Consider the following 12,114-nt stretch of genomic DNA (forward strand, 5'->3'; position numbering starts at 1 on the left):
TAAAAAACCTTTTTTTTAAATTACAAAAATAAAGTTGTATTTGTATGGCTTTTCTTTTTTCTTAAAATTGCGCATTTTGAAGTCCTAAATTTAATATTTTAAATATTTTAAATTTACGAGAAAAGAAACGAAGTGGTCAGGTTATGCTTGAAGATAAAAGTTGTGAAACTTTATTTCCAGATCTGTGTCAAAGCAAAAAAATTCTGAACCTTTTGATTCATCAAGTTACTCTCAGTTAGGCTGATTTTCTGGGGTTAAATCTGTAATGCGGAGCTTCATATGTTTAATAAAGAGCTCAGAGACGCTCAGAGGACTGCCACTTTATTCTGTCCTTTCAATTCACCCAGAAATCCATTTGTCACGTTACATCATACATCTATCATGCACAGAAGGAAAAAGGACAGAAAAGAAGAATGAAAGCAGTGTTGCATATGTCCTCTTCTCCAAACGAAAAGTCTGTTAAACACACAAAAAAAACAAGAAGAATGAAATAGTCTGTCATGTTGAAAATTCTAAAAACTGGGCCTCTTCAGACTGAAACACCACACAGATTTGGAGGAGATCTGGTCTTTCATGGAGGAAGAAATGACTGGATAGCTGCAAGGGATATTGATGTCTTCATCAACAGGCTTTGCAGAGATCCTACAAGCTGCATGTCGATGAATAAAACTAACAAACTGTAAATCGAACAAAGAAGCTTCCAAACACTTGGTTAATTAGAATAAATGAACTAAAGGCTACAAACCTATGATTTATTCAAATTGTTAACATCTTTCTTTAAAGCTAAAATAGAGGACTAAAAAAACTGCTTGTGGCTCCGGAGACTCGGGTTGTAAACCTGTACATTCAACACTTAAACAATCAGAAGTTCATTCGAGGCACATGGAAGATTCAGCGGAGAGTGTTTTGTTAGTGGGTCAGTTTTAGCAGACTTGTGTCTGAATAATCATTCAGAAATGCCTCCTCTCCGCAGTGCCCTACTGGTTCTCCTTCAAGACTCCTTGGTGTCCACAGCCGGTTCCCACAGAATCTCTGACCTGGTCATGAAGGTAAGAAGCGGAGCCTGCGGCGAGTCGGCTGGTGGCGGCCCGCACGCTCACCGATGCCCTTGTTGTTGTCCCCTCAGTGTCTGTGGAGGGTGATCCGCTTCCTGCCGGAGACCATTCACAACATCAACCTGGATCGGATCCTGCTGGACGTTCATAACTTCATGAAAGTGTTCCCCAAAGAGAAACTCAAGCAGCACAAGAGCGACCTTCCACATCGGACCCTCAAGACGCTTTTACACTCTCTGTGCAAGCTCACCGGGGCCAAGGTAAGGAGTTACATAAAGACATCCAGGTTTACTATCAGCCTTTCTTCTGTGGACTGGTTTCTTTCTTTAAACACCAGAAGTTTATTTATTTATTTTTTTAAGCTCTTGATAATCTATATTTGTGATCTTTGAGCAGATCCTGGACCATCTGTCCATGATCGAAAACCGGAACGAGTCGGAGCTGGAGGCCCATCTGAGGCGAGTCGTCAAACACACTGGAAACCTGTCTGGAGTGAAGAGCGACCGAGGCAACGAGAAGAGCGGGCTGCGCACGGTGAGCAGCGCACACGCTCCGATGGAGCCGCTCAAAGTTCTGATGTAATCCCTGCTGTGCAAACGTGTTCATTTTGATCTTTCTTACATTTTTACCAAGGCCAGCCTAGTTAGCATGACGGCTAGCATATATGCTACAGAGGGTGAGCTACGTTTTTCCAGCAGTGGAAGAATTGATGCAGAAAGCGACACACTTTATGATGGTGGTAAACATTTAGGGAGGAAGTGATGGACAGATGAAACTTTATGCAGGTGTGGAGCTGCTTCCTTCTACAAAGGCCAGTCTTCTGTCCAACTGAACCAACAGCTGCAGAAAGTCAAATTTTATTTTTTAATTGAGTCGATTTATTTATTTTTAGCTAATTTAGAAAATGTTTCAACCAGTGTAACATCTAGTTTATGTTTGAGACTGTTGCTGAATATTTGAAGGAGTTAAACTTCTTTTTGTTTCTGGACCAAAAAAGCTGCTGCTCAAAATAAAAGTGAAAAATAACAAAGAGGTTAACAGCAAAATGAAAGCTACCACCTGGCCGGTTCACCTGAAGCAGGCAAATCCTCTGCTGTTGTGACCTCATAGTGAGCATCACACTAATGGTGGCTTTTGTTTCCAGGAGGACCGCATGTCAAAGGCCAAGGTCAGCGATATCCTGACAGAGATCTTCAAAAAGATCGGATCCAAGGAGAACACCAAAGAGGTGAGATTTTAGATGTGATTTTTTTTTTAATTGTATAGCAGAAATATGCTTTTGACCTGGTTGATTATTAGATTATAGCACCACATTTTCAGTACTGGGATGGCTGTGGCGCAGTGGTAGGGCGGTTGAACTCTGATTGGAAGATTTCCATTTGGTTCCTTCATTGTGTCTTTGGCAAGACCCTTAGTTTTAGTTTGTCCCCATAGGACTGTGACGGTGAAGCACTTTAGGCACTCAAGGAAGGTAGAAATGTGCTCTATCAGTAAACCCCACCCCCTCCATCACCTTTTCAGCTGTTCCCAGGACATAGTTTCTGCAGAGTGGCAGTTGTGGGCAGAACCTTTGATGCAGAGCATTCCCAACCCCCCACCCCTCTACTGAGAGCTCTGAGTTGGGTGTTTGTGGCACGCCCGGTGTATTTTCTACCCCACAAATAGTCTTTTTCAACTGCCCCGATTCACAATTTCAACACAGAAAAACTTAAAGATGCAATTTTGAGCTTACATTGTTTTATATGTTCTCCATAATCAGAAAAATGCCACAAAAACATTTTAAACACCATTTTTTTTATCACAGTGGGTCTTTAATGAAGTCTGACTCACTGTGACTAATATGCGACTCTTTTGTCTCTCTTAACGTACTTATAATTCGGAGTCCCTTTCATAACATGGTTTCAAAAATAGACGTTTTGCCTTATATGTCCTATAATGTGGAAAATATGGTATTGGTGTGCATCTGTAAGGAGAGTTATTCGGGAAGAGGAAAGGAGGAGCTGTGCTCCTTAATCATTTCTGACTTTCATTTCAGCTGGGCTTCCCTTTGTGTTAAATATATCTCTATCTGCTTTTCTATTATTTCTTTTTTCTTCTAGACTTTGTAATTGTGTCTGTACCACCTCCTAGATATCCCCTTTTTCCTCACACCATCATGATATTTTAAGTATCTGCCCTGAAAACTTTAACTGAAGCTAAAACAAAATATTGTTGCAGCTTCATGGTGATTATACAGCCAGAGGAGCTTGCTTTTTTTTTCTCATTTTCGACAATTGTGGATAAATTCACACTTTAACGGAGCAGACGGTTTTAATCCAGAAGATAAACAGACTTTAATCACAGGAAACCTTCATAAGTCTCTGTGATGTCGTATGCAGGGTTTGACAGAGTTGTACGAGTACAAGCTGAAGTACTCGGATGCCGACTTGGAGCCTTTCCTGAAGAACACGACCCAGGTTTTCCAGAGCTACGTGGAGCGAGGCCTGCGCATGATCGAGTCTGAGCGTGAGGGAAAAGTCCGCATTCAGACAGGTAGGCCGGAGTGACGCTCCACTGTCTCACTGTTATAATGAACGTCTGTATTAATGTGAATGTGTTTGTGCTCAGTGATTCCACAGAACAGCTGCGATTCAGTTCTGAGCAGCAATGAGGAGCTGAGGCCGGCCGCTTACTACTACGAGAGACTGAAGATCCTCAAACAGAGGCACGGCCTGGAAAACACCGGCAGAGTGAGTTTGTTTCTGCTTTGATCCCGGTTCTAAACTGACTGAGGATTCACCACGAGCGTCTGCGTCGATACGTCAGCTCAGGCTTTAACTCTGTTCTTGGTGGATGAAGTAACTATTACAACAGTTTTTAAAATATTTTAATGGTTCCCCTCCTTGAGTATATAAAAATATCAAATCGATCGAATGTTCTCTGCAAACATAACTCAAGAGTTAAGGTAGTTCTCGGAGCGCGTTATTTCCTGTCGCTGGGGACATCTCTACGGTGGGCTTGAAGTGAAAATCACATCAACAAACCATTTGATGCAAAAATATTTAAGAAAAAAAAAACAAGATTACATATTTAGAAAACAAAGCAAAAATCCAGAAACCAAAACATAAAAAACTATAACAAGAAATGCATTGTAGAAAACAAAATTTCCGGAAAACTAAATAAAATGTTACAAAAAGAAAGCAAAATGAGACCCTGGAAACATAGGTATTATGGGACATCACTGGTTGGATGTTTGTCCATCATTTCAACTGAAAGTTAGTTGACATCAAGCAATACTGGATATTATCATCATCATCATCCAATCAGCGATTACCCACAGTACACACCTTCTCCAGTTTCTCACTTTTTCGTTTTTCTAAGATTTCACTCTGCTTTCTGCAAATTTGTTTTGTTTTCTAAAATGTAATGTTGTTTTTTATACATATTTGTTTTGCCTTTTAAAATGTTTTGTTGTAATCTTTAAAATGTTTTTACGCCAAGTGCATTCTTGATGTGATTTGCTCCTCAGGACCACCATACATCTTTGATTTAAAGGAGTTAACGGAAATAAAAAGCACATTTTTAAAAAACATTTGCCCAGCAGAGGGCAGTGTTGTATGCTTCATTCATGATGTGGCTGCAGCTTCAGAAATATTTGATGTTCCCACATGTTTTGACTGTTATTTTGAAAAAACAAAAAAGATTATGGAATTAAGTTTTAATGCAATCAGCATAAATCAGCTGGTCGTTGCAGAGAAAAGCAGCTGGCCAGAATTCAATGGGGAAAAAAAAACACTTTATCGACAATTAAATTAGTCGTCGACTATTTTAATAGCCGACATAGTCATGACTAATTGTGGCAGCCCTAGTGAGAAGTGGTAATATCCTGGAAAAAGCCCCATTTAAATTGTTGAGTTGGACATTTTACATTTTATTGTTTCGGCTAAAGCTAGGCTGAATAAATCCAACATGGCGATAATGTAGAATAGTGAGTTTCTTCTGGTGGATTATTGTCGTTGTCTTCTTCAAAGGTCAAAAAGGAAGGTGATTTATTTGAACCTGTTGCTCACTCTCCCCCCTCCTTTTCCAGCAGGCTGGTCTGAACAGCAGCGAGGAAGAGCCCCAGCAGCAGCAGCAGCAGCCGACCATCTCGCTGATGTCCAAGCCCGCCGTCGTGTCGTCCACAGACATGCTGCACAGCAAGCTGTCGCAGCTGAAGGAGTCCCGCGAGCAGTACCAGCAGGAGCGCAGCGCGCTCTCGCCCACCCGCGCACACACACGCTCGGCCTCGCCCGCGGGCAACCTGGACGACCTGAAGAAACGCCTGGAGCGGATAAAGAGCAAGCTGCAGTGAGGCTCCTCCTCCTCATCCCCATCCAGCTGCAGGAGAGCAGCCTCCACCTCTGTGTCCTCCTCCTTTTATTCATGTTCTGCTTCACAGACAGAAGGGGGCTCCCCTCCCCTCCCCTCTGCAAAGACTCATATTCAACCTTGACTCCACCCACTGTGCCTGTAAACATCAGCCCCGCCCCCTTCAGATTGTAGTTCACAGCATCTCTGATGTTGGCGTCCTCTAACCTCCGATCCTCCGGGTCAGTTTGGGTTTCGTCTCCTGCTTGTTGTGCATAAGTCCACGCTGCTGTCCCCTCTATTCTTAACCAGTTTAACGGATTCTCCATTCTGGCACGGTTTGTGTGGCGGCGAGGAAAACGGCGAGAGTCAGGAATCGTGTCGCTCTTCAGTTTTACTGTGACTCAGCTGCTGCATTCAGACTCTAATGGAAAGCTAGACGGCGCCCCCTGTGGTCACACACTGTAGCAGCTTGTCGGTGAGCGTGAGCCCCATCTTGTGGTGCAGCAGAGAATTGCACCAGAGCCTCTGATGCGTCACAACGTGCTGGTTGCTCTGCGTTCTAAATATGGCAACAAGATTTTTCCCTTTTCCTGGAAGACGATCCGACTCGGAGTTGGATTCTTTTGGGCTCATGTGACGCATCTTAGTGCCGAGCGTTTCATGTTCTATAAAAATGACTTTTCTACAGAAAAACCACAGATTTAATGCGTCAGATCTCATCAATAGCTTAACCTAAAGAGTTTTGTACAGTCTGTCGTTGAGATGCTCTTCAGAGGAAGAGGAGTCTCTAACTGAAGTCAAACCTCCAGAGTCTTCCTCACTGTCTCTAAAATCTGACTGGAAACTGCGTTCTTAACTTGGAGGGAAAGTAGTGACCCTGTTGTTGGCTGTAAATACTGTAAAGTAGTGGTAACCCCCCCCTTCCCACACACTCACCTGTGTAGCTCACCTGTGTAACGGCACTGACGGCAGCTTCATGCTGCTGGTTCGTTTAAGAGCATGGCATGAAGTCATTGACTGTTTTTACGTTCTCATTTAAATAAAGTTTATTTTATTAAAACCGCTGTTTATTGACATCGTTATTCTGATGATGGTTCTGTCGCTCATCTGTGTGTAGCTGAAAGTGGAGGAAATAAAGAGTGATTTTGTATTTAACTGCACCTGTGCTGCTGTCGTCTGTTTTATTTTCATCCATCTTCAGGAATGCCAGCTCAGTGGCCCGGTGGTAGAGTGTACGTCCTGAGTCTGGAAGGTTGTGAGTTCAAATCCACAGTAGAGTCGTACCAAAGATTTAGGGTGTATTCAGAATGGACACGTTCGGTTAAAATGAAACCTTCCCTCGATGAACTGGAACAAATTTTCAGTCTGAATACACCCAAGTGAGCTCTGGTCCGGGACCAGGAACCGTTCCCTGGCCCACCTTTCGAGGTGTTCGTTTCCAATCGGACTGAACTTCAGTTCGCTCTGAGTTTCCTCAGTCTGAATATGCTCTGTGCTCGGAGTGGAACAACTGAACCAAATCACCACTGTAGCCGGTCATTATGGGATGTAAACTGTAATGAAACAGAAATTCATTGAAATGTGGTGGGATAAATGTGGGGTCATTTAAACAACTTTTAACGTGATCCACCTTTCTTCTCCCTGTTTTCCTGACAGTCTATACGTCAGCGCTCCTTCACAGTCGTCGTCTTCTCAGTAACTGCCTTGCAGCCCTCCTCCACTGTAGTTAGGAGAAAGTGTTGTACCTGGCATTGATAGACATTCAAATTTGATTTAAGTTTGAATAAGTGAACTATGCTGACAAAGATTGCAAAGCGCAAGACTTCCATTCTTTCTCTTGATGCTTTGCCTTGTGATTCCTGGCCAATGACTGAAGAGATTTTAAGTCACATGGTTTTTTGTACAAGTATTTTTAATGTAAATTCTATCCTGTCTAATAGATTTTATTTTTAATTCTAATATCAGATAAAACTGGTTTCCTTATAAATGTTTTCCTGAACTACAAATTTAAAACTGTGTAAATTCTCCAAAAATGAAGTTGAATTGGATCCCATGGTAGTCAAAGGAATCTTCTGACTGGGAGTTGTTTTCAGTTGTTCTCATGCAGACTGAGCTTCTTCTGCGCGTTTGGTCTGGAGTTTTCTGAGACGCTCTGATGTAAGGTCTCCAATCCTGCCAAACACGGGAAGCCTTCTCCTTGAAGACCTCGACCACACATCCTGCCCTCTGTCGGGGCACACATCCAAATGTGAACTCCCCGCAAAGCCGCTCCTCTCGTTTCTTTCTTCTCCCCGTTTTCTGTTTTCTCTTAATCTCCTAATGAAATGTGCCAGAAGCTTCCCCAAAGAATCGGGACTCCTGAAGCTCGCCGGGGAAAGAATGGCGTCATTAAGAGGCCTTGATTTGGAGAGCAGCTCAATTGTTTGAGGCGTTCAACGACTTTTCTGAGGATAAACACGGTTCCAGCGAGCAGCAATGGGCCAGACAGCTGAAGTGTTATCACAAAAGATTATTGAACGTGGTTGTGAATGAAGTAAAGGCTTGTGCGAGCACTCGATCCCTCTGCTGGGAGCTGACATGATGATTTCATCACATCCTGACAGTTTATCTTTTATTGCTGTTAAATGTTGCTGCAAACATCAGCCAAAGCACAAGTGTCAGGTCAACAGGTGAGACTGCTTCAGGTGAGTTTAAGTTGAGCAGGTTCTGGTCTGATGGGTCCTCTGAGGAGACACACAACACAAAAACACAAAAACTGAACAGATCAAGAGATCAGCAGCAGTTCTGAGGGACGGTTTGAGGTTTAATCCTGAAAACATATAAAAACAAATTAAAAAAATTGTAGATGCACAGTTTATTCTAAAAATAACCAAGAGAGGATTCGTCACTTAGTCCAGTTCTTAAACAGTAGGTCGGACAAATTCCAGAAAAAATGCACACAAGCATCACAAACAGTTCTTAAAAAGTTCTTTAAAAGAAAGTATTTGTCCTTTTTTTTACTCAGAAAGACAACAAACTGTTATCTTAACTTTTATGTATTTCTCTGTTCATCTAATTTTTATTGTTTTTATCAAATCACTGTAAACTTAGCACAATTGTTTGACACTTTCAACATAAACATACTTGTAAGCATCTCTAGCAACTACCCAACGTACCTGTAAGTGAGGTAGATCTTCCTTATTGGTAGAAACTAACAATCTCTTTGCAGATGTTCAGATTTATTTGATTTGAATAAACCTTACAGTTTATGTTTAAAGCCAAATTAAAAAGTATGTCTAGTTTTAGTCAATCAATATTTTCCTGTCTCAGAAGAAGGCAGTAAGAGAAGAAATGCAGCCTTCCTCCACTCCATTTTCCACCTCGCTCTCCAGCAGGACCAATCTCAGGACCATCATCTCTGGCGTTTATGGATCCATGGTCCAAACTTATCCCACCGTCATCGGCCCAGAGCCTAACCACCGCAGAGTATGGACTTCTCCCAAATCATTCTTAAAATCTCCTTATTGAAATATACAAAAGAAGAGAAATGCTTTTTGAAAGTTTCTAAAGTTGTAAATCAAGCAGCAGTTCTGAAGGACTTTTAGAGTGACCAGAACTGATGTTTCGATAAAATAATCCTGAAAATTTGACATAAAGAAAGAAATATTCCAAAACTTTGATTGTCCAAACCTGTGTGGCCATGCATACACCGTGTTAATGCGCTCTCCGTTTGATTGGCAGCTGGCTGGCCCTCCTCTCATCCTGCTGCAGCGGACTGACCGGTGCCATAAGGAGGCTTTTATTCCCGCACTGACCAGGACACACACTGCTGCCTCCGGACAGCCCGCTCACACAAAGGATGTGGACCCCCGTGAAGGCAGCGTGACTTTAACCAGCTCTCTGCATCACACGGGGCCTCACTTTGTCATCCTCAAAGCTGAAAAAGTGAGCAGAAATGTAGAGTGGGCTTTAGCTTAAGCCTCATTGAGCTTCTTCAAGCTCAAACGTCTACAGATATTTTGCAATTTGCATTAACATTTTTTTTCAACTTCATCAAATTGTTCATTTTAAGCTGTTTTGGTTGTAAAAATCCACATTTAATGTTGAAAGTTACCATCTGAATGTTGTTTTCTTTTAAAACATTTAACTTTAAGGCTTTTAAAGATGTATTGACATACAATTAAAGCCTGAAATAGGTCAGAAATGCCTCTGGAGCTTGAAAAGCATCTTTCAGAGATCCTGAAGACGAGCAGGTTTTCTTTTCAAAAGTGGACTGTCCTCCCTTCCTCCTCCTCTTCCTCTTCCCTCCCTCTCTGTTCAGCTGAATAACCACTAAAGGTAATTAAATCATAATGACACTGCACCATCCATACAAAACCTGATTATCCATGCTACCGTCTGCCTAATGAGCTGAAAAACTGCTGTGTGAGTCTGTGTGAAATGTCTGTATTTTGCTCGTTTCGTCACACCTCCGTGTGGTATCTCATAGGAACAGGAGCTGCTTCATGCAGGTTTCTTTTTGCCTCCAGTGTGAGAAGTGAAGCCACTCAGCAGGAGTACTGAAAGTGGCCACCAGGGGACAGAAGCTTGTGGGGAGCACGGTTCTGAAGCAACCAGTAGCTAAAAATCTCACTGACTTCTGTTCCAGATATACTGTCCATACTAAATTATTTTCCTTTTTTTTGTCAAAAAGTCATATTTTATTTAACAAGTTGGCACATTTCAAACCTTTATTCTTGTATTTTGATGATTGTGGTCAATAGAATTAAAATGAGGACCTGAATTCTAAAATTCTATGACTTCATGTTTAACATCAAACTAATACATTTTTTTAGAAGAAATAATTGATTTTTGAATGACTGCTTCAGGGTTCTGTGGTATAGACGCCATCCACATGTGTATGACTGTCAGACCCAGAAGATTTTTTTCATCAGGATCATCACAGGAGGCCTTGATCCTTAGTCAAGCACATTAATGCTAGATCTGGGTTGATTAAATCGATCTGAATCAATCTAAGCTTAATAGATCAATAATTGATCCATAAAAATAGAGATCGGTCTTGTTACCACACAAAACTAAAGTCTGATAGCTTGATGCTAAAGCATAATGGGATTTCCCATAGAACGGCTAACGCTCGGTCGATCTAAACATTCATTAGTGACTAAATTTACATCTTTTTAAACACACAGGAGGGATTTTTTTAAAAAAAGGAAACATGTAACAAGTAACAATTTGTAGTCTAAAACACAGTTTTTTCTCATACTGTCTTTTTCTTCTGGAATAAGGTGTAATCTATTGCAAGATTGCCACCTAGTGGCCAAACTGAAATATCCTCCAGGAGAGGCAGGACAATTGTTGGAGCTTCTCTGAGAATCTATGTAACACTGTATGCTATTAACAGTCTCATTACGAATTCACTAATACATTTTACAGTATGTGAACTGTATCACATTAATATGAATATCTTCAAAACAAATATAGATTATTAATGTATTTTTAAACAAATGTGTAAACCATGTAAACTTAAAATTTAATTAATTGAATTGAATTGAGAAGTTCAAAAGAATAAATAAAAAAAAATACTCAATCAAATCAATCCAGTCTCTGGTTAATCAAATCAAATTGATTCTGGAAATACCAGCTCAGACAAGTAAAATACAAAATACATGCATGAATCTATTTCTCTGCAAGTGGATACATTGGAATGGAGCCCATCGGGAAGCTTGTGGCCTATCGATTGCTGCACCTACGTCACAGCTACAGGCTTTTTCCTAATGCATTTTTATCTGCTCCTAATTTGCAACAATTTAAATAAAGAAATACTCAGAAAAGCACTTAATATTGTTTCTATATGTCATTCATGATGAGACAAATACATGTTAAAAACATGATAGTCTTTACTGATGCAAACTTTTGTGTGAACCAAAACAGGTGAAACTAAAACAAAATAAAAGGTCTGGCAGAATCACAAGGGTTTCTCTGGTTAGATGCCATTATCTTGACCTGAACACATGAAGCTGTCGAGAAGATCAGGGAATCTCAGCTGCCGTTTGGGACGGCCCCTCTGAGCTGGACTTGTTTTGCTGTTTTAATTCCCTACAGAAACCTATTGCCGCCTCCCCACCCCTACCTCCTCTTTCCTCTGTGGTAATGAACCGCCTGTCTTGGCCCTGTGAATCAGTTCAGAGTGTGTGAATGATGGACTAACCCCTTTCTGAATTATAGACTCCGGGTGTGACCCTGCAGCCCCAGGAGCCCATTGTTGCTGCCCCTCTCAAAGCCCCTCTAGCTGCACTTGACAGCCCATTGCTATGATGTAAGTGTGTGTGTGTGTGTGTGTGTGTGTGTGTGCGTGTCTTTGGTGGGGGTCTCAGGTAGAAGAAGCAGCATATCACTCTGTGCCCTCCACTATGCCTCACTGCCTCTTTTATGGAGTCTCTCTTTCAGCCTGAAAGGAGGCTGGATGCTTAAATCCAACTGCCACCCACTCCCACCAACTTCCCTTCTCAGCACATTTTCCAAGGAAGTGAGCAGCAGAGTCAACGAATGAAAAGGCGAGGAGAAGGAGAAAGGAGCTCGCGATGCTGGTAAACAAATGAGAGCTGCAGGCCAGCACATTAGGAGGACAAAGATTTGCATCTGCTGACTTCCATGACTCATTTTTTCTTTCTGAAATAAAAATAAATAATCCAGCAGACAGAACAGAAACAGCTGAGTGTGTATAAACTCAGCTTCTGATATGTCTAAA

The 12,114-nt window shown here is 41.6% G+C and overlaps 1 protein-coding gene across 4 annotated transcripts in view; it reads left to right on the forward strand.

Moving 5' to 3' along the window:
* Positions 1–6,547, forward strand: part of ckap5 (cytoskeleton associated protein 5) — a 30,257-nt gene extending 23,710 nt beyond the window's left edge. For 3 of the 4 annotated variants that reach the window (XM_024280964.2, XM_024280966.2, XM_024280967.2), the window contains 7 exons: positions 974–1,049; positions 1,127–1,315; positions 1,452–1,589; positions 2,200–2,283; positions 3,434–3,587; positions 3,663–3,784; positions 5,125–6,547. In XM_024280964.2, coding sequence (XP_024136732.1) covers positions 974–1,049; positions 1,127–1,315; positions 1,452–1,589; positions 2,200–2,283; positions 3,434–3,587; positions 3,663–3,784; positions 5,125–5,388 — 1,027 coding nt within the window. In that variant the 3' untranslated portion in view covers positions 5,389–6,547. The remainder of the gene's footprint in view (positions 1–973; positions 1,050–1,126; positions 1,316–1,451; positions 1,590–2,199; positions 2,284–3,433; positions 3,588–3,662; positions 3,785–5,124) is intronic. The other variant, XM_024280965.2, reaches the window with a different exon arrangement.
* The last annotated feature ends 5,567 nt before the right edge of the window (positions 6,548–12,114 follow it).

This window comes from Oryzias melastigma, linkage group LG6 (assembly GCF_002922805.2).
Source record: "Oryzias melastigma strain HK-1 linkage group LG6, ASM292280v2, whole genome shotgun sequence".
Lineage (NCBI taxonomy): Eukaryota > Metazoa > Chordata > Actinopteri > Beloniformes > Adrianichthyidae > Oryzias > Oryzias melastigma.